General features: G+C 38.6%; 1 protein-coding gene across 2 annotated transcripts; it reads right to left on the reverse strand.

Annotated features, from left to right (window-relative positions):
- Positions 1-3369: 3369 nt before the first annotated feature.
- LOC117289326 (probable D-lactate dehydrogenase, mitochondrial) lies at positions 3370-18108 on the reverse strand. 2 transcript variants are annotated; one of them, XM_033770401.1, is made up of 13 exons: positions 17755-18108; positions 16508-16706; positions 15973-16082; positions 13931-14072; positions 12300-12441; positions 11674-11833; positions 10503-10608; positions 10057-10150; positions 8114-8242; positions 7091-7218; positions 6037-6127; positions 4677-4788; positions 3370-3621 (listed from the first exon to the last, which is right to left on the reverse strand). In XM_033770401.1, the coding sequence occupies exons 2-13, from the start codon at positions 16637-16639 to the stop codon at positions 3450-3452; spliced, it is 1518 nt and encodes a 505-aa protein (XP_033626292.1). In that variant the 5' UTR covers positions 16640-16706; positions 17755-18108; the 3' UTR covers positions 3370-3449. The 2 variants fall into 2 exon arrangements, with proteins under 2 accessions (XP_033626292.1, XP_033626293.1); XM_033770402.1 differs by lacking the exons at positions 16508-16706; positions 17755-18108 and having other exon boundaries at positions 15969-16079.
- Positions 18109-22662: the final 4554 nt, after the last annotated feature.

The raw sequence follows: 22662 nt of genomic DNA on the forward strand, positions 1-22662 counted from the left end.
ACCCTCATCAATAATAATAATATCGAAGTCTTATATAGCGCACGTATCTACCAAACAAGGTACTCAAGGCGCTGAGTATATACAAACTTTCAGAAAGATAGGTTATTGCAGTGATGAATTCTGAGACCCAATTATTTAGCACCTTATAAGGGTTTACATTGGGCATGGAATACATGCCTAAATAGCGTCTGTGTGGCAAATCAGTAACCAACCGTGCAATGAGTTTTGTGATTGGGTGCGTTCTAACTTGTACGTTCTCAAGACTTATTCAAAATTAGGCGATTTTGGACCTATAAATGTCAAACTGACCATATCACACCTTGCGTATTACGATATAGCGTTTTTCTAACTCTGCGTATTGCGCTAATGTACAAATCGCATTTGTGTGATACCTAATAATTGTTATCTTCAAGTACGCGCTTATCCTCCAATCAAATTTGCAGAATTGAATGGTGATAAAGACCGTATTGAATATGACGTCACCGTACATACATATGTGACCTACAACATGGCGTCTGTGCGCGTGTGCGCGCATGTGGCGTAGAAATCAACCAGGAATGTTGCATGCTGCGTGCTTCATTGATGTGCGCGTTTGGACGCGCATACGGTTTGCTGTACAAAATGGCGACTTTCGAATAGCGGCGAAGCGGTTATTCACTACGGTCTATGCACGCGCCCATATCACTACCTGCGTAATGTGTGTTCTATGTCACACGCCAAGTTCGCTTGAAGATAAATGCGTTATAACACACGCACTCTCATGGAAATATGAACAAAATCTAGCGCGTCTGCGTCCCATATCCAACGAGGCCAAAGGTCGAGTTCAATATGGGACGCAAATGTGCTATATTTTTTGTTGTATTTCCGTGATTGTAAACTGTTTGTATATAGTAACCTTGTAACATACATTACTTTATAACTAAGGTTTTTCAAAATGTGTGTGCTCAATCACCCAAGGTGACATATGTGTCACATTCCGTAACTATGGTCAAATGTGGTCAAATTGAAGAAAAAAAAAAAACATGTGTAATTGAGACCCTAACTACTTGATTTGTACCTTCAAATAATTTTTTTTTCACCAGCAGTTTTTCTTGGGTTCCCTAGGGTTCGTACCATGTATGTCAAACAACAGAGAAATCTGGATCAAACTAGCCCCGTAAAATTGGTCATCCACTCCTCCGCATGTTCGGACCAATGCCTTAATTCTGGGGCAATTATAGATCAAACCATATAATTCCTCCATCGATCAAATCAAAATAACCCATAATTGGACAAGTAGATTACACAGTTTGTGTACAGTATTGATCACTCCTCAAAACTATTTCTTGGCTCACAATAATTCGTCGATCCTAACTTTATGTGGATGACAAAACTCACCGACATACACCTTTCTTTATGCATACACCAATTCAATAACATCATATTAGTGACCACAAAGCCAACTCTATACAATGTATAAATCATTCTAATGAAACTTTATTTCCAATAAACATAAAATAAAAGTATCAAAATAGTATTTTAAATGGCTCTAGTGTATTCAATTCACCACCATAATACAAATTTCACACTGCAGGCATCATCGACTATTACATTATAATTTAATTTGAGTGTCATATTTCTTTGATAATTTTAAATATTTGGTACTGTAGTGCACCGTATTATTCAAATAACAACAAGCATAGAACTGATGTGTTATTTAAGATAAAAATATAATAATTTTTGTTTGCAGAATAATACAAATGTGTTATTAAGCATTACACATTATTTAAACCGCAATTCTTTAAATTTTTACAAATGTATTTGATACTGCATAGACCATTACAAAATTTGTACACACTTGAATATGTATAGGAATAAAATATCTCATGGTATTTCCAAATGTCCACTGCCTTTAAAGCCATTGTACACTTTCGGTACAGAAAACAACAAAAAAGTTCACAGATTTACAAATAACTTACAGAGTTTACAGAAGGTAATGGTGAAAGACTTCTCTTGAAATATTAGTCCATGAACTGCTTTACTTTTTGAGAAAACAGCAAAACAATATCAATTCTCGATAGCGAGAATTACAGATTTATTTTGAACACATATCATGCACTGCGAAACGTGCCCCGAAATAAGAGTGGGTTTTCCCGTTATTTTCTCCCGACTCCGATGACCGATTGAGCCTAAATTTTCACAGGTTTGTTATTTTATATATAAGTTGTGATACACGAAGTGTGGGACTTGGACAATACTGTTTACCGAAAGTGTATATGGCTTTAAATTCATAAAAATTGATTTGGCACTTTAAGTTATTTTACTACCAGTATTGGTGGATTTTGCCACCCTATAAATATTTTGTATTACTTTTTACTTTTATTTTTATTATCAATGTGTTAACTATTATAATTAAGAAAATCATACTGCGCCTTATGTAAATTGAGTTTTAAAAAAACACAAACTTAAAAATAACCATAATATCAACGAGTATTAGTGAAAGGGAGTTTCAGCTACAGCTATTTCAGAGCAAAATATTGTGGTCAAATTTTAACAAAGGTAATTACTAACAAGTAAATGTTCAAAGTGCAAATCGATAAGTTTGCACAAAAAACAAGCCCCATAAAGTCCCCAGGGGCCAATTTCATAGAGCTGCTTAAGCACTCAAAATGCTAAGCGTTAAGCATACAAATAACTTTTGCTTATTTTATACATGTTACTGGCCAAAATTCCATGTAATATACATTACTTTGGAAAGGTGTTTAGCTGCCATTCACTCAGCATAACAATGGATGAATGGAATATTGTCCAGTAAATTAATAAGGGTTATGTTTGATATTAATTGCTTGATATTTGATTTTGTTTTGAAATTTGCTCTTTTTGCTTTAAGGCAGTGGACACTATTGGTAATTGTCAAAGACTAGCGTTCACAGTTGGTGTATCTCAACATATGCGTAAAATAACAAACCTGTGAAAATTTGAGCTCAATCGGTCATCGAACTTGCGAGATAATAATGAAAGAAAAAACACCCTTGTCACAGGAAGTTGTGTGCGTTTACATGTAGATGGTTGATTTCGAGACCTCAAGTTCTAGATCTGAGGTCTCAAAATCACATTCGTGGAAAATAACTTCTTTCTCGAAAACTATGGCACTTCAGAGGGAGCCGTTTTTCGCAATGTTTTATACCATCAACCTCTCCCCATTACTCGTCACCAAGAAAGGTTTTATGCTATTAATTATTTTGAGTAATAACCAACAGTGTCCACTGCCTTTAATAAGCAGTTCTATAAAATTGGGCCCAGGTTAGGTCAATGCTAGAGTCAGAAAGCACACAGAAAAAAAGCATAGCATGGGGTCAACAACGAATACAGGGGGGGGGGGGGGGGGCAGGGGTTTTATAAAATGACATACATGGTTCTTTTTTGGCGGGGGGGGGGGAACCCAAATCATTTTTGAAAAAGTGAAATGTTCAGGTTGTAAAGATCTTCGTTGGGTTCATCAAGTTATCAGGATCTAACGCCGACTTGATCCGCCTCATGGTCTGAATACCATCCTTGCCGATTTCCCGCACCAGGAGTTCTCGTTTGCCGAGTCCGATGCCGTGCTCACCTGTGCAAGTTCCACCTATGTCAATGGCGCGTCTGTTTATTATAAAAATGAATAATAATAAGCTGCTATTTACAGAGACATATTTCATGGAAGACCCACTCAGTCAGGTAGGGACTGAAAATGCCAATCCACAAAGTGTCCCCAGTCAGATTTGAAAAAGGAACATTACAGATTAAAGATGCTATGTAAGATTTTTTGCCCCAAACAATGGCTCAAATGAAAGCTTGCAACTTTCTCGACCCCCATCAAAATACCTATTGAATTTTAAATCAAAATGTTTAGGTCAAATCGGCCAAAAGGCTGACAAAGCATCTCTAAGTAAGAAAAACTTGTCTAAGATCCTGGATTTACATAAAACTTACACGGTCTAATGATGATGATAGTAGAAAGCATCCCTTGAAATGTTTCTGAATGAAATGTCAATTGATGAGTAATAAATAAACAAGTTTCCTGCTTGAAGTTTATGTCTAGTGAATGTTTTTTTATTTTTTTAAAGTTTTTATTAATGTCATGCAAAATGTGACCCAGATGGCCGATCGATCTCAAACTTCTACAGGTTTGTCAGTTCGTGTATATGGTGGATTACATAAAGTGCTTACACTGTCAGAAACTGTTTTGTTAGCAATAATCAATACTGTAACGTTCCTTTAAAGCCATTATAAACTTTCGGTACAGAAAAAAAAATTGAAGTTCACAGATTTACAAATAATTCACAGGGTTTACAGAAGGTAATGGTGAAAGACTTATCTTGAAATATTATTCCATAAAATGCTTTACTTTTGAGAAAACATTAAAACAATATTAATTCTCGATAGCGAGAATTACGAATTTATTTTAAACACATGTCATGACACGGCGAAACGTGGGAGAAACAAGGGTGGGTTTTCCGTTATTTTCTCCCGACTCCGATGACCGATTGAGCCTAAATTTTCACAGGTTTGTTATTTTATATATAAGTTGTGGTACAAAAAGTGTGGGCCTTGGACAATACTGTTTACCGAAAGTGTTCAAAGGCTTTAAAGATTGGCACAGACTTCAGCAGGTTGAGAGGAATATTCAGGACTTGCAAAAAAAACAAACCACATACCTTCCCAAGCGATCACAAAAGTCTTTCACCGTTTTAACCTCTGCTTGATCATCAGGTTGAATCGGAATTAAAACATGGAAGTTCCCATCTCCAACATGGCCGACAATAGTCCCTATAAAATTACCACAAGATATTTATTACAACAACCGTGAATTCATTCTGAATAAATGGGCTGTTGAAGCTACAATGTACAGCTGTTCACAAAAATCAACATTTTCACAAGCGTATACAAACCGTATTCTTGGAGGGAGGGGGGTTAATGCTTTCATTTTCTTAAAAAAACATCAAATAAAAAAATTAATGGCCTTTATGCACCGTTAAATAAGATCCAGGCATGAAGGATGTTGATCATAATCTACCTCAACTTAAAGAGATGCTTTTAATTGGCTGAAAGTTCATCTGAATTTGCATATTGTTGAATAAGAAAAATATTGCATTGTTTGTTAAGATGATCTTCCCTTCAAGGGAACTCGGCAAACTCCCAAAGGAGGCTATAAACACCTGGCGTGCAACAGCCAATCGCTCTCTCACACAGACATCAGTTTATCGCCAATGATTATGTATTGCACAAATCAAGAAATTTTGTCATTCAGTAACTAGACGACAACTGTTTTAGTCACAAGACACCTTGCACGGTTTGGGGATGGTGATGGTGGACGCTGGCTTCCCTTGTAATGTTATTTGCTGGGGTGCTGTGGTTTTGGCGGATGGTTGAAGCAATGTCACGGGAGTAATGTTTTGTCTAGTTTTTGGCACGTGGGAGAGCACTGACCAGTTGTGATATAATGGTATAATATCATGGCTGGTTGGTGGGCTTTCTGCATGCTAAAATAGTTTTTCGTCGCACTGAGACGAGGATTGTGATGTGACTTGTTTTACTCATTTCTCGGGAGCTGTAGCGTCTCATTGGGCGGTGTTTGCTATCATTGTCCTTTTTTTGTTGTTTGTTTTTTGAGGTTTTTTAGTACATTCTTGGTTTTTATTTTTATATTGTATAATTATATTGTTATCGTTGGCAGGGGTCTGGTTTTACACATCTTTTGATGACAGTTTTTATACTTTTGTTTTAACCTTGACAGCCCCTGTAAAACTTGTAACTATTGTGTATGTCTAAAGATTGAAAATAAATAAATAAATAAAAACCAATGGTTAGCTTTGGGTTTCGAATCCACAACTTTTTTATTCAAAACCCATAAGTCCTGCAGTCCAACCACCGGATCGCAGTGACAATATTTACAGGTATAATGAACTACAGATCTATTGAATAGGAAAGTATCAATTATTCACAAAGGAGTCAAATAATGTGCAGCCATTTGAGAGTGGCTTCTATCTAAAACAAGCTACAGTTGTCTTTGCTCACCGTATAGTCCTATATTCTGCAGATCTTGTTTTGTTTCAAGAACAACTTGAGGCAGCATGGAGATTGGAACACAAACATCAGTTGACAAAGCCTGAAAAAGAAGTGCAACGGCCGCGTTCGATTAGCTTCCCCCGAGTCGACCCTGGACTGCCCCCGGTACGTTTGAACAGCTTCGACGTCATTCCAGGGGGCTCACCCGGGTCAACCCCCAGTGCCCTGCTGGTGGAATGAGTCACTTTGGGCTGGCCCGAGGGCATGACATCCACACGAGAGGGCGAGTGTGATCGTTTGATTAGCTCTTGTCAGAGGCTCACCCAAATGACCACCGTGGGGTCGACATGGGGAAGCTATTCGAATGAACCTATACTACCTGTAAACAAATTGTTAGAAAAACACTTTCTTGGTACTGATCAATGGAGAGCTGTTGACAGTTTACATAGTTTTTGAGAAAGAGGTAATTTCTTACTCAAATAACAAAAGAGTTCAACTGAATCCTGTTATTGTGCATATGCAAGCACACAGAGTTGTGCAACAAGGGTGTGCTCTGTTTCATTATTCTCTTGCAGCTTTGATTAGCCCGTGTTCACAGGTTTGTTCTATATGCATATTATGTTGGGCTGGTCTTTGGCAATTACCAACAAATCCAGTGCCTTAAAGGCAGTGGACACTATTGGTAATTACTCAAAATAATTATTAGTATAAAACCTTACTTGGTATTGAGTAATGGGGAGCTGTTGACAGGATAAAACATTGCGAGAAACAGTCCCCTCAGAAGTAATGTAGTTTTTGAGAAAGAAGTAATTTTCCACGATTTTGATTTTGAGACCCCAAAATTAGATTTTAAGGTCTTGAAATCAAGCATCTGAAAGCACACAAGGGTGTTTTCACTTTCATTCTTGCAGCTTCAACGACCAATTGAGCTCAAATTTTCATAGCTTTGTTATTTTATGCGTATGTTGAGATACACCAAGTAATCTTTGACAATTACCAATAGTGTCCGGTATCTTTAAACTCATTCCCTGCTAAATTCTGGTTTCTTTATTCAGGACCATACCTTCCGACCAGGTCGCTCAGCCATGGTTGCGTACAGGCAGTCGTGCCGAGCCTTCCACAGTTTATTTCTATCCTCCGCCCTATCTGCCCACTGGAATTCAGACCCGTTGTTTGCACTGACTATTTCCTCTAAAAATCCAAGCATGGGTAACAAAAAAAATTCTAACATCATCTTTAAGTGAACATTACAGAATCGATTTTTCGCTAACAAAATAGTTGCTGGCAGTGTAAAGCACTCTCTAAAAAATGTCTGCCTAGCAAAACTCAATAGGATACCAATAAAAAAATGGTGAATTAGACATGGTAATTTGGCTGGTAAACCAATAAAAAATGGTGAATTAGACATGGTAATTTGGCTGGTAAACCAATAAAAAATGGTGAATTAGACATGGTAATTTGGCTGGTAAACCTACTCTGGTTAGTACCATCTGGTTGTGCTCAGAGCAATTCTATGAAATGGACATCCGATCATAACCTTTTGTGGTTTGTTTCAAAGCCTATAAGCTCTTAAAAACATAGAAACTATCAGCAGAACAAACCGGCTCTTCTCAGAGCCACCTACCAACTCACAAAAGGGATTTTTACATGGTGTCACCAAACCTTACTTACTTAATTTAACATTGTGTTATCGCAAACCCTATACTCTTATTTACTAGCATCATCAAAACTGTTTCTGCATGAATTTCTTTTTTGAAATTTTATGCCAAGAGGTAACTCCGACTTTAATAGGTGGAAATTTGCATCGGGGATAGTGGATATTAATTTTGGCTTTTCCCATAAACACCAAATGTGTGTTAGCACTGTGTACTTGGTAATTTCGCAGGCTATGTGAGAGAAGTCACAGACATTACTCGGTTGGGATTTGAACCCACAACCTTTGCAAATCTAGAGCACCACACACCGTTCCCTCATCTAGATGCTGAATAGGCTTGGATGAGATGTAGATGTGTCTTTACCAACAGTGCTAACACCCATCTGTGTATTTGGGTAAATATTAATAACCCTGACTTGTCAGTTCTCTTACCAACATACTGGACTTGTGACTTGACACTGTCTTCGGACCCATGGAACTCTAGGAAGAGCGTCGGGGCAACCTTGTGGTTGAGGTGGCTGAATTTATTACATGCCTCCATCATCACCTCATCAAGAAATTCTTGAAGATATAAGGGAAGGGGGAGAAAATTAATAGATAATAGCAATATTAAAGGCAGTGGACACTATTGGTAATTACTCAAAATAATTATTGGCATAAAACCTTTCTTGGTGACAAGTAATGTGGAGAGGTTGATGGTATAAAACATTGTGAGAAACGGCTCCTTCTAAAGTGCCATAGTTTTCGCGAAAGAAGTAATTTTCCACGAATTTGATTTCGAGACCTCAGATTTAGAACTTGAGGTCTCGAAATCAACCATCTAAACGCAAACAACTTCGTGTGACAAGGGTTATTTTTCTTTCATTATTATCTCGCAACTTTGATGACCGATTGAGCTCAAATTTTCACAGGTTTGTTATTTTATGCATATGTTGAGATACATCAACTGTGAATGCTAGTCTTTGATGACAATTACCAATAGTGTCCACTGCCTTAAATACAATATACATGTAGTAAGGATTGTGGTAACACTATGTAATGATAATCTCTAAATGAGTTGGGGCGGTTCTAAAAAGAACCGTTGGTTTCAACTCGACATTCCGATGTTTTTTGCAGAAGACGATCAGAGCATACTGATCGAAACGTTGAGTTGAAACCAACAGTTCTTTTAAGAACCACCCCAACTCATTTAGAGATATTCATTACATGTACATGGTGTTATCGCAAAACTTACTATATCGTATTTTCCTACATGCAAAGTTTCAAATTCTACTTAATAATAATAACATTTATCTTAAAGCGCTTAAAGACACTGGACACTATTGGTTATTGCCAAAGACCAGTCTTCACAGAGACCAGTGTATCTCAACATATGCATAAAATAACAAACCTGCGAAAATTTGAGCTCGATTGGTCGTCGGAGTTGTGAGATAACTTTTATATGAAAGAAAAAACACCCTTGTCACACAAAGTTGTGTGCTTTCAGATGCTTGATGCCATGCTTAATTTCTAGACCTCAAATTCTAAATCGGAGGTCTTGAAATCAAATTAGTGGAAAATTACTTCTTTCTCGAAAGTTATGTTACTTAAGAAGGAGCCTTTTCTCACAATGTTTTATACTATCAACAGCTCCCCATTACTCGTTACAAAGAAAGTTTTCATGCTAATAATTTTCATGTGAGTAATTACTAATAGTGTCCACTGCCTTTAATACTGTAGTTTCTAAGCGCATTAACCTTATATTACAAAGAGATGAGTTTTAGTAGAGATTTGAATGAGACAGTAGAGGTAGCAGGACGGATTATTTCAAATATCAAGTATTTATTGGGTCAAATAAGTTTTTGTTTTTTTCAGTAGACTTGCAAAAGTATCCACACGTGTTATCTTTGCTGCAGCAGCAAGCGCATTTTTACACGCAAACATTTTTAACCGTACCACTATAAACAAAGCGAGGAATGAGACAAGTTTATACATCTGTCGCTGCTGCTGCATGTATAACAACAAACCAAAAAGAAAACTGACTGGGTAAATTGAAATAGTTTGGGATTGAACAAAGAGAAAGTGTTCAACCCCAATTTAGTTAAAATTTACCCAGTCTTTTTCCCTTGTGGCCTTGTGGTTTAGTATTTGAAACCAGTAATGTTGGCAAATCCTCTCTCAGAGTGTTTTTTTTATAGACCCCCCGTGCATGATGTCACACGCTAAAAAAGCGTCATCACTTGGGTCAAAGGACTCAGGCAAATGATTGGATGATACATGTAGCTGTTCTTTGAGCGTGAAAAACGTGTGCATGAAAACGCGCGCATCAGTGTAGTTTTTTGTGTTATGCAAGGGGTGAATTACAAAAAATGAGACAAACTTAGGATAATGCTTACCGATGCGAGCCATTGGAACGCCACATTGCATCACCTGGGTGACCGTGTCCACAGCTTCCTGTACGGAATCAAACGAGCAAACTGCAGCCACCATCTGAAGGGTTTTAATAATAATAGCAATACAAATGTGCAGGTGAAATTCAATGTAATACCTGTGGTGGTTGGAGCGCTTGGCACCATTCCGAGAGCACTAGGGAAGCATATAGGGACAACTAGGAGGATAGATCTGTTACAAGTTTTCCCCCCAGACAGTTTCTCTTGTGGTTTTTAACTTTATATCAACTTCAAACAAAGCAGTTACCTCAAAGTTTTTCCTGCAGACTTTGACGTTCTGAGACCAAAACCAAAACCAAAATGATGCAATTAAAACCAAAAATTAAGAAAATGTTTAAGAAATGGAAAGTTTACTTTTGTTGATGATTTTTTAATCGTGAGGAAGCACTTACAGCTTCAGGTATCCCATGAAGCCTCAGTGTTGCCTTGGTGATGACACCCAGAGTTCCCTCTGACCCTACAAACAGACTCGTCAGGTTGTAGCCCGCAGCAGATTTCCTTCAAAAAAAAAAAAAATTCCAAACATATGAGCAAAGGGCACATCATCTTCCTCCAACACCAAGTCACAAGTCAACTTTTTTTCAAGTCCAAGTGAAGTCACAAGTCAATGCTGAAACTTACAAGTCAAGTCACAAATAAAAAAAATAGCGACTCGAGCCAGACCTGAAACCAAGTAGACAAAAGAAAAAAATAACTTTCTCTTTCCTTAAAATATTACTTGCTGAGGTGCTGTAGTTTTTGAGAAATGAGTAAAACTAGTCACAAAAATAATATTTGTCTCAAAGAGACGAAAATTATTTTAGAATGTAAAACGTATATCAGCCAGTTATTGTAAAAATACCAATTACCATAACTGAGAGTAAAATAATAAATAATAGTAATATTTTAAGGAAACCTTTCTACGATCATTATCTTCAAACTGTTTAAGTTTAATGTAAATATTTGGACATTGGGTGTTGTATTATAAAAAGTAGACCCAGAGCCTTTAATGAAATGGCAAACCAAAACCTTAATACTTGATAGAATAGTATACAAATATTGAGTGGCTCAGAGTGGAGTGGGAGGAATATTATTGCAAGGTAAAATTTGGACTGTTCCATTTCACGAGGCTAAGCCTTGTGAAATGGAACAGTCCAAATTTTACCAAGCGATAATATTCCTTCCATTCCACGAATTAAAGCCACTATATTTGTTTTATATAACTGACATATAGATCTTTGTCATTTGATGTATTTTAAAAGTATAACATTATGAAAAATCACACAAATTACTGGTTCGGAAAATGCACAAATTTAATAGCAATCGGATCACAACCTTTTGTACAGGTGCTCCTTTGTTTTAGCAGCGGCGCGACGGCGCTATACTGCTCAAAAACATTGGGAACAAGGATGATCCTAACTGTTGAATGGGAAATGCTGTTCCCCATGGGCGAATAGGTCTTTTTGATCGCCGGTGCGGATGGGAGTAATAGTAAGTGTCACGAGAAGTAAGTTTCACCAATCAAATGACAAGGATCTGTATGTCAATTATATGAAATAAGATAATTGCTTTGTTTTGATGTACTTTGCTCTTTGTCCCTTGCCTGCCGTGTCAATGATAGTTCCATCCGCCAGGACAACTTCAAGGTTTAAGACATTCTCTTTCATTGTACCGTAGCGCACTGCATTGGTTCCTGATGCACTTGTAGCCGCCATACCACACAGAGATGCATTGGCCCCAGGATCTGAAGAATGAAAACAGATAAAAGTAATCGACAAAAAAAAAAATGTGCCATGCAGGTTTTTCACATTGAAGCCTCCCCAGTTTTTCCAGTTGTTAGATGTTAAATTTGCAACAGGGATAAAGAATATTCATTTTGGTTTCAACCATATACACCGATAAGTATTATCACTAGCAATAGTACTTTCCAAGCTCTTTGAAGCACTCCCGTTACTTGGGTGGGATTCCGACCCACGACCCTTGCAATTCTAAAGCAGTGGTTTACCAACTAGACCAACGAGATTGCCCAGAAGCGAGAGGCAGTTCAAATTCTTTGTTTTAGCAGCGGGTACTGCAACGATTTAATTTCTCACTAAAATATTTGAAAATAAGAAAGACTTGCTGTGTGCAGCCTTAATCAGACATCTGAAAGCACACAAATTTGTGTCCAGTGTCTTATCAACTGTCTTAAAAATGGGAGCCAACCTCACCTATGGGAAAACATAGACCAGCATCCCTGAGATGGTAGTTCAGGTCATGCCGGGTCACCCCGGGCTCCACGGTAACATCAAAATCTTCCGGATGTAAAGACACGATCTGATCCAGATGATTCATGTCAATGCACACCGACCCCTATACACATAAAAACAATAATAATATTGAAGTATCATATGGCACACTTGTCTACCAAACAAGGTACTGAAGGCGCTGAGTGTATACACAACTTTCAGAAAGATAGGTTTTATTGCAGTGATGAATTCTGCGACCCAATTATTTAGCACATTATAATAATAATCTTACATTATAAGGGTTTACAAGGTGCTACGGCGCATACAGCAGCCACAAACAGTGTAATGGGATAAGAAAACATTCTCAGCAAAACAGCCCGTGTTGAGGCCTGATTTTCATACAGTGGTCATTTTGTTGCATGCCGAATATGCCAGGCCTAGATTCTTTTGATGATTTCTCTTTTGCCGTCTCTCACATGGGAACCAATGTAATTGTATCTGTGTAATTGTATCTGTCAACCTTATCTATAGCAAAAGTTCGATCGGGTTACAATAGTCGACATGTGGTTGGTTTGTGGCGTACGAAGGGTATGCGCACTGAAATAAAAGTGCGAACGACTCTAGTCGTTGTCTAGCGACCGTATGGCAGCCATTTTAAGAATAACTGGTCCTCTCTGCCTGCAGCACACTGTGATATGGCAAATTGCTCTTGGTAACCAACGATGCTACAACCTCTACCAGCCTGGAGTGGATGGTTTTATAAATGACTAGACTGGTCCAACTATCATTGACTAGCGCGGGTTCAATCAGAGTTAGTCGAACTATGGTTAACTATATGGTCGTTGATCGAGCTTGCTCCATGCTGCATAAAGGACTTCAATGAGCTTGACTCTTAATTAAACAAATATAAGATGGTTTGAGGGTTGAAAGTCAACATCAGCTCCTTCAGACATGTACATTTGTATACATACTAAAAAACAGTACATCCAAGGTGTACATGACATCACAGACATTACAGTGCACAACATATATGCAGAAGACCAAACGTGCAGCTGACATAAATCACCTTGGACCAATGGGAGACTTTCTGGGACGATAGAGGGCAGCAGACTTACCGGGTAAATCCATTGTTCTCAGAATTATGCGCATGTTCAGAACTACGTAAACAATGGAAATTTACCCGGTATGTCTGCTGCCACCTAGCGTTGGAAAGTCTCCTATTAAAACACAGATGGACATATGAAAAGCTATAAAGTCACTCTCTTTTATCCAATGAGATCACTGGGTCTGTAAAACCAGTGCCTGTCTTTACAATATAGTTATATATAAGACCTAGAGAGGGCGTACTGGCCTATATACACGGCCCGGCATGCGTGTATGCGGCCATTTTATAAGTTGACAAAACGGGCATTGCTTAGTGTTCAATAAATAAAAACTGCAAAGTGTACTTCATATTCAACGCGCGTACAAAATGGAGTGTGTCTCCTTGCGATCTTATTGCGTTTGTGCAAGCAGCATCACCAGTGCGCCCTCTAGTTCTTACAACTCTATAGGTTTTTCTTCTTTGTGGATAAAGACAGGGGACCAGTCTAAAAGAAACAAGTTCCACAGACCTTCATCCCTGTAATGCCCCCTTCCAGCCCGGTACCTGTGCCAAAGGGCACCATTGGTAGTTTGTGTTGACTGCAGATCTTGGCAACCTCAGACACCTCTTGTGTAGTCCTTGGATAGACGACCACATCGGGTAATATTGTCCTTTACAAAATACAAATTTAAACAAAAATTCTAATTATAATTTCTGATGATATATTTGACGCCCAAAGTCAAAACCATGCACTCATGCTGTGGTATACCAGTAGCGTTATATTTACTTTGTTTAACCATGGTTTGACCTTTGGGTATTTATCTACAGAATCAGTTATTATTTCTTTATTCTTCAATTAAGTGCTGTTTATCCTGTTTTGTTTTGTACTGTTGATATAACATTCATCACAAGCCTCAGCTTTTAGGATGATGTCTCCATGTGCAAATGTGGAAACAAATGTTCTAGCAATTTGGGGGGCTAATCGTCCCTACTCGCAGCTAAGAGCTGAATTGCGAAGGACGCGGCAACAATGTGTTCGAGAAGCAGGCATGCAAGGGCGCATTTAGCTGCCAGCCACATCAACCCATTATGACCACGGAGCACAGCCAAGATCGAAAGTGTTTGATTTTTCCAGAGGGAGGAAAACCGGATAGTCTGGAAAACCCTCGTGGCACAGCAGAGAACCAACGCACAACTCAACTCACATATGGCCCTTGCAATCGAACCGGGGTCACTTTGGTGAGAGGCAAAGCGCTTTAAGCACAAGCCAACCGTGCCATCAATTAATTGATTGTTTGATTGATTGATAGTATGAAATAAATGTTGACAAGGTTGTATTCTACAAACCTGAGTGAATCTGACAGCCACATACTCTATTCATTTGTTTTACATAGTTTAAAGGCAGTGGACACTATTGGTAATTACTCAAAATAATTATCATCATAAAACCTTTCTTGATTACGAGTAATGGGGAGAGGTTGATAATATACTACATTATGAGAAGAGGCTTGCTCTGAAGTGACGTAGTTTTCGAGAAAGGGGTAATTTTCCACGAATTTGATTTCGAGACCTCAAGTTTAGAATTTGAGGTCTCGAAATCAAGCATCTGAAAGCACACAACTTCGTGTGACAAGAGTGTTTTTTTCTTTCATAGTTTTCTCGCAACTCCGACGACCAATCGAGCTCAAATTTTCACAGGTTTGTTATTTTATGCATATTGTAGTGAGCTTGGTTACGTAATAAACCATCCACGCATGACTGAGGCTTGGCCACTGCACTAGGGTGACCAAGCCACGAGTCAGTCGTGTTCCTGATATCAATGTGAGTGCCTGCCTCTATTTAGTGAGTGTGTTCCACCCCCCCACTTGGGAAGCAACAGTGCACGACTCGCCCCTCCAGCTGAGGACTTCTTGGTAAATATACCTAGATACAACAATATGTTGAGATACACCAAGTGAGAAGACTGGTCTTTGACAATTACCAATAGTGTCCAGTGTCTTTAACCGCTTTCCCTCCATCCTCTGTGCTTATTATTTGACTTATGTAATATTTTGTAAGCGCTATATCTTGAGAAGAGTTGACTTGAATGCGCCGTATTTTTGACCGCGTGAGGATGCCCTCAAAATATGCATCACTTCCGGGGGGTATATTCATTCAGACCCCAAATAAGTATTAAAGACTGGAACACATTACCACTATACAGAAAATATGCGTCAAAGACAATAAGACAGTTAAAGGAGCTGTTATAATCAACCTAAAGGCCTAAAGCAAATTAAAACTACGGCGCAACAAAAGTGACAGATTGCAATTAAAACTGTGCGGAACGAATCGCGTTATACTCCCTAGCGTGTTAAAATCACTAGAGATGGGTTGCAATCCGCGTAATCTTTGCACATCTTTGATGTTCAACAATGGAAAAGTGCACGCGTGTGCGCACTGCACGTGACTCTCAGCCCATGGTAGCTCTTCACGCGTGCACAATTCATCAAATATGGCGGTCGATGACGCCTATGGCAATCCATCTCTTGAGAGAGCCCTCAAGCGGTCAAAAATAAAGAATATTATACCTACTTGTGGTATGACTCATCGTGTCCATGCTGCTCACAGACGGCTTCTGCTACGGACACATTCTCATCTCCGAGGGTGTTCTGGAAATCTTTGACAACTGAGGATGGCACGGCCTGCAGTTTGGAGAAACTCAATAAAATGTCAAAGATATAATATTTGATAAAGAATCAAACTGGGCTCAATTTCATTAAGCTGTTGTTAAGCCGAAAATACTGCTTAGCAAATTTTTCTGCTATTGGCACTAATGTGTTATGTAACGCAAGTAAAAGAACCCAGTGCACTTATCGAAAAGAGAAGGGGTTTGCCCCGGTGTTCCTGTCCGATCGGCAGCAAATTGCGCCACAGCACCTTGTAAAGCATTACATGGTGCTATCAGAATTAGGTCTCATAATTCAAACATAGCCCCACATCTGGCAGGAAATACTTTATGTTACAGTGCCAGGGGCGTCACTGAGTGACGGATATGTGCGCTATTATAAGATGCCACAATTATTATTATTATTGATGGGGCTATTATTAGCCACAAACATCATACTACCTGGTGAGAGACTGCACTGGTTGCCAGCAGTCTCCTGGTCCAACAAATACCTGTACAGGATACTGGTGCCCTGCCCCCTCTGCTAGGGGCAATGGAACAAAGTTTACTCAGGAGTCTTGAAGATGAAATCATATTTCAGGTTGACTTTAGGTCATGTGAATAATACAGGGTCGCTCCGATCCCCGCTTTCAAAACAGTTCTATCAGATAACAGCGGATAAAATAATATATTATATTGTTATAAGAACAACATTTCACACATAAAAAATTTTTTGAAAAAGGGATACATTGATTTTACAATTATTATGAAGTAATTTTCTACTTCCATGATTTAAAGGCAGTGGACACTATTGGTAATTACTCAAAATAATTGTTGGCATAAAACCTTTTTTGGTGACGAGTAAAGGGGAGAGGTTGATGGTATAAAACATTGTGAGAAATGGCTCCCTCTGAAGTGCCATAGTTTTCGAGAAAGAAGTAAATTTCCACGAATTTGATTTCGAGACCTCAGATTTAGAACTTGAGGTCTCGAAATCAACCATAAACGCACACAACTTCGTGTGACCAAGGGTGTTTTTCCCCTTCATTATTATCTCGCAAGTTTGATAACCGATTGAGCTCAAACTTTTACAGGTTTGTTATTTTATGTATATGTTGAGATACACCAACTGTAAAGGCTAGACTTTGACAATTACCAATAGTGTCCATTGTCTTTAAAGGCAGTGGACACTGTTATTACTCATAATTATTAGCATAAAACCTTAGTTAACTGTTAACGAGTAATGGGGAGCTGTTGAATGATAGTATAAAACATTGTGAGGAGAAGCGGGTCCCTCTGAAGTAACGTAGTTTTTAAAAAAGGAGTTATTTTCCACGAACTTGATTTCGGGACCTCAGAATTTGATTTTGAGGTACCGAAATCATGCATCCGAAAGCCTTTAGTTGCAAGGAGGGTTACGTTATCGCAACGTGACAGCACACAACTTCGTGTGACATTTGACGAGGGTATTTTTTTCTTTCATTATTATCTCGCAACTTCGATGACCATTTGAGCTAAAATTTTCACAGGTTTATTATTATTTTATGCATAATGTTGAGATACACCAAGTGATAAGTAAGACTGGTCTTTGACAATTACAAACACTGTTGCATGTACCAACACTTGTTGGGAATCCAGTGTAGTAGTGTCCATTGTTTGTCTTTAATTTAAAGCCAGGATATAAATAATCTACAACTGTATTTACTTACTTGTAGCTGTTATTATGTTAAGCCTTATAGTTTCTAGAAGTGCTAGAAGTAGCTGTTAACACACCAAACAGATCAAAGCAATGCCCTTTTTGTATTATTCATCAAGTGTCAGTGTCACTATCACTTGTCAGTGAGTGGTCGTTTCGGATCCACTGTCTGTGCAGTTTGGACGATAACTTTTGTGAGGTAATTTTGTTTTCTTTACATAGCTGATCGTACGATTCCCTAACAGTTGGCGACCACAGTGTCGATAAACACTCAAATGCATAATGATCTGCCCCACTCGACTCATGCTCTAACCTTCAGTACTTTTATTTGGACATTATTTAGATTATGAACTGTGCATGAACTCCAGTGTTTGACCCCATGCATTCTCTGTTTACATTTATTGCAAACTAGTGAGGGCGGTATTTATGTTTGATGGCCAACCACTTTTGGTGCCTTTTGTCGTCACAGCCCGAGTTTTTGCCAACCCGAGGTTGGTAAAACTAAAACAGATCGCTACTCTTTGTAACAATTGCTACAAAAATATTCAAATAATATTGTGTTTATTTTGTTGAAAACAATAAACTAATTATGGGATGTATATTTTTTAAATTGAAGTTTACAGAAATCGTAACTTTGGTTAAAACATCTGTTATTAACGATTAATTGTTTTACAAACATTACTCGACCGTCCATGCCGCCAACCCATGTGGTTTGTTTATCAACAGAAACGGTCTAAAGCGAGCAATGCGAACAAATCGTTCTCATCCAAATCTACAGACACCTGTTTCTCTCAGCATTTTTGATTTTTAAATAAATTACTGACAGTGTCCTTTCGCCCCTGTGTGTGGCAGGAGAAGGAGATTCCAGCTAGCCATCAACCAATCAGCAATGGCGTAATGATCGAGGGATAGATGATTGGTCATAATAAGTTATACGTGTTAGATGTGTCAGCCAATGAGTGCACAGTATTGGCATGAGCGTTCGCTACATTTGGGAGGGAGTTTCGCTTGCTTAGCGTCACTTTGTCACGGCTTGTGCAACTTTTTGACCCACCACTTTTTCGGGTGTAATTAATGGAAAAGTTAGATTTAGGGTGCCTGGCGGTTTCGTCGGCGGGGCCATTCCGGGCATTCCCCCCCCCCTAGTTTAGGACTTTTAAATAACTTTACGAAACAGAATTCACGAAAGAGAAGCAATGCATTGCAGTCTTTTAAAGCCTTAGATTGTAACTTAATCAGCCCCCTTGTAACTTTAGCTAAAACTACACAAAACATCTAATAAATGCATGACAAGAATTTTCCAATTTACATCCCGATCCACAAGCCTACTGCCGCGGTTGTTAAATAACAGAAATGCTGAAGAGCAGAGAGGAAGTCCCACCGTTACCTTTTCGATTTCTCAACATTTAGTTGTTCAATTAGTACAATATAAAACTGCTTCCACGATAACACTTCTTTTCAAAACTTCAATTATATCGGTAGTATTAAAAACCAGCTTTAAACACCAACGGGCTGGCACCGGTGCACTGGATAGTTCAATTGCGGGCTTTCCGGAGCTGGGACATCCGATTCGAATCCTATTCCCGTACCAAAGGGACATGACTTTTACTGCTGGCACCAGTAAGTGATTGGGGTCCGTCATGTCTCTCCCCAAACTAGGAAAGGCCTGGTGATTATTCCGGGTGGGAAAGTAAAGGAGGGATCGGAAATAGCCACCCCTTAAAGGTTCTAATGGGTGATCACCACGCTGGTTTCGATCAGACTTTGAGTCCCTGAATGCCTGGTCTTCACTCCGACTAACTTTCTGCACAAATTAATTTACTTTAATTGACACGCAAGGTGCGTTTAGGCCACTACATGATGTTTTGACCTTGTTTGGGCCATTCTTTTGCAACTTCGATGACCAATATTGAGTCCAAAATTTCACAGATTTTTTATCTTTAATAATGTTGGGATACGAGTGATGTCTTTGACAATTACCAAAGGTGTCAATGCAGTGCCATTAAAGTAGTGTTGCTGTCCGACTCCCAGCATGTAAAACGCGGTAAATGATGTGCTTCAACGCCATTTTATTTTGCAGAATCTGCCGATAGTCGGCAAAGCATCCCGATGGAAGCGTCTGTTAAAGAAGAGAATGAATGGTTTTTAGATTTAGACGTGGGAATTAAGGGTGGATGATCCCAAAATATAAGGAAAAACAACGCGGTTAGCGGAAGGGACTGAAACACAGTCTACTTGCAAAACCCAGTCCGGGAATCGAACAGGGATCCACGGAGGATTTCTTAGCTCCCGGAGGTATTGGAAGTTGAAAAACTAGTGCCGAGCGCGAACGAAGCCGTGGGAACTAGTTTGCCAACTTCCAATACCGAAGGGAGCTGATATCGACTATCATCCGAAATAAACCATGTTGTATTTGTTTTACTATTATTTCATATTGTTCAGTTACCAGAACATGATTTGGGGCAGGGAAAATGATGACTGTGAAATGAAAAATACCATGATAAGTCAGTTCTTGTGATGGATCTAGAGAGCACAATGTTAATGCGGTGTACAAAACAGCACCCTGATCGTAAAGCACATAGATTAATAGCGCCCGGATGGGGTACCCCCTTGCCCCTCTTGGTTGCCACTTTGGTAAAAAGGGCGTGGTTTTTCTTGGTGTGGTCACCTTGGTAAAAGGGCGTGATTGTTCTTGGTGTGGTCACTTTGGTAAAAAGGGCGTGATTTTTCTTGGTGTGGTCACTTTGGTAAAAAGGACGCGATTGTTCTTTATGTGGTCACTTTGGTAAAAAGGGCGTGATTGTTCTTGGTGTGGTCACTTTGGTAAAAAGGGCATGGTTATTCTTGGTGTGGTCACTTTAGTAAAAATGGGCGTGGTTGTTCTTGGTGTGGTCACTTTGGTAAATAGGGCCTGATTGTTCTTGGTGTGGTCACTTTGGTAAAAAGAGCGCGATTGTTCTTTGTGTGGTCACCTTGGTAAAAAGGGCGTGGTTGTTCTTGGTGTGGTCATTTTGGTAAAAAGAGCGTGATTGTTCTTGGTGTGGTCACTTTGGTAAAAAGCGCGTGATTGTTCTTTGTGTGGATACTTTGGTAAAAAGGGCGTGATTGTTCTTGGTGTGGTTATTTTGGTAAAAAGGGGGCGATTGTTCTTAGTGTGGTCACTTTGGTAAAAAGGGTGTGGTTGTTCTTAGTGTGGTCACTTTGGTAAAAAGGGCGCAATTGTTCTTTGTGTGGTCACTTTGGTAAAAAGGGCGTGGTTGTTCTTGGTGTGGTCACTTTGGTAAAAGGACGTGATAGTCCTTGGTGTGGTCACTTTTGATGTTAATGTCCTTGGTGTGGCCACTGCGGTAAGAGCATGGTAGTATGAAAATCAAAGTTTTAGGGCGACATGTCTCCATGTTATAAAGACATGACAGACAACAACAAAAACACAACATTAAAATGAAACCATCCACTTCAATTAAGAAAGACACAATCTTTAATCGTTTTTTTCTTTGAAAAAAAAGTCCTTTACAAAAAAAGTACCATCGTTGGAATTTATAGAACTTCCCTTTTAACCACACCAATCCTTTCAATAAAATAAATACAATAACATAAAATAGTATTAGAAAAATTTCTTTTAACAAAACAGTACCATTCACTTATCAGCCATATACCGTATACAGTCTCAACACATTAAAAATTTTTTTAGCCAATAACGTTATGTGCCACAGACAAGGCTTGAATGAATAGTGGTCTTTTTTCTCGATTCTTTTTACAAAATCTGGGTCAGTATGAATGGGAATCTGGAACTGCAATCTCTAAATTGGACAACAAAACCTGTGACATTATGAACAATTTTAATTGTCAGTCCCCTTGCACATTCTACAGCATGTGTCGTTAGGTTTGCAGCTTGGGAAAGCATGCCATAATGTCTAGTGTTTGTGCACCCATGCAAAATGTAAAATCTAGATCAGCATGGATGATGAGTTCTACATTGCACGTATAGTGGCAGCTATTCTTTTTTCAATACTAGAATAAAGCATGTACCCCTTAGATTGCGCATGGCGTCATTGACTGCCATCATGATGACAAATGAACATGTGGTGGCTAGCTCTAATAATATGATTAATTTGTTACCTCCCTTTTTTGTATATCTTTAGCACAGATTGTTCAATGCCAGATGGTGTTTAAAAGCAGAATACAAATATCATGTAGCCCATAGATTGCACATGACCGCCATTTTTTATGACTAACAGTGGAAAAGTGCATGCGAGCCGATGCGCACGACTCTCAGCCAATGACAGCCTTTCATGCATTCAAGTTTTATCAACGATGGTGGCCATTGCAATGAGTCTATAGACCTTGATCATTGTGCAGTCATCTGGATATTCTCCCCTTACAATCAATGTAACCAAACCGAGGCTGAAAGGAAAAATAGTCTGGTTTCTTTTTGTACAATGAATATAAACGTTAACTACTGCTATTGTGTAAAGGGAACATGACCAATATGGTGGCAGAATGATAACGGTGTATAGAGAGGCTGCTAAACAATCTTATATTAGTCAGAATGGTAGGAACATTCCAATTGGATAGAGTTATTAATATTTACTGAAAGAATGCAAAATATACTTAATATGTCCAATCTTGTAAGATGCTGAAAATAGTAATTGCATCTCTTTGCTTATTTTCTGGGTTTTACATCTAGATCAAAACTAAAATCATTTTAACTCTTTTCAATGCAGACATTGAATTAATTTATGAATACCATGTAGTTTACCTAGTATGTTAACAATGTAATCAACAAAAACTTTAACAAAATTCCAATGTAGTATTAGCATCATTCTTTCACGAATCTCTCCTTGAAAAGAAAAAAAAAAACAAGAAAGAATACTGAAAAACAAATACACAAGATTAAAGAATAAAAATAATAAAATAAAAT

This window comes from Asterias rubens, chromosome 4 (genome assembly GCF_902459465.1).
Source record: "Asterias rubens chromosome 4, eAstRub1.3, whole genome shotgun sequence".
Classification (NCBI taxonomy): Eukaryota; Metazoa; Echinodermata; class Asteroidea; order Forcipulatida; family Asteriidae; genus Asterias; species Asterias rubens.

What these genes read in the sequence shown, in the direction of transcription:
- LOC117289326 (XM_033770401.1), bottom strand. Translation starts at nt 16,639, where the DNA reads ATGATTTCATCTTCAAGACTCCTGAGTAAACTTTGTTCCATTGCCCCT. An exon ending in TGGTCTATGTTTTCCCATAG is followed by an intron (nt 11,834 to 12,299) that starts GTGAGGTTGGCT and finishes TTCATTCTTCAG; the next exon opens with ATCCTGGGGCCAATGCATCT. An exon ending in GTCACAAGTCCAGTATGTTG is followed by an intron (nt 7,219 to 8,113) that starts GTAAGAGAACTG and finishes TTGGATTTTTAG; the next exon opens with AGGAAATAGTCAGTGCAAAC.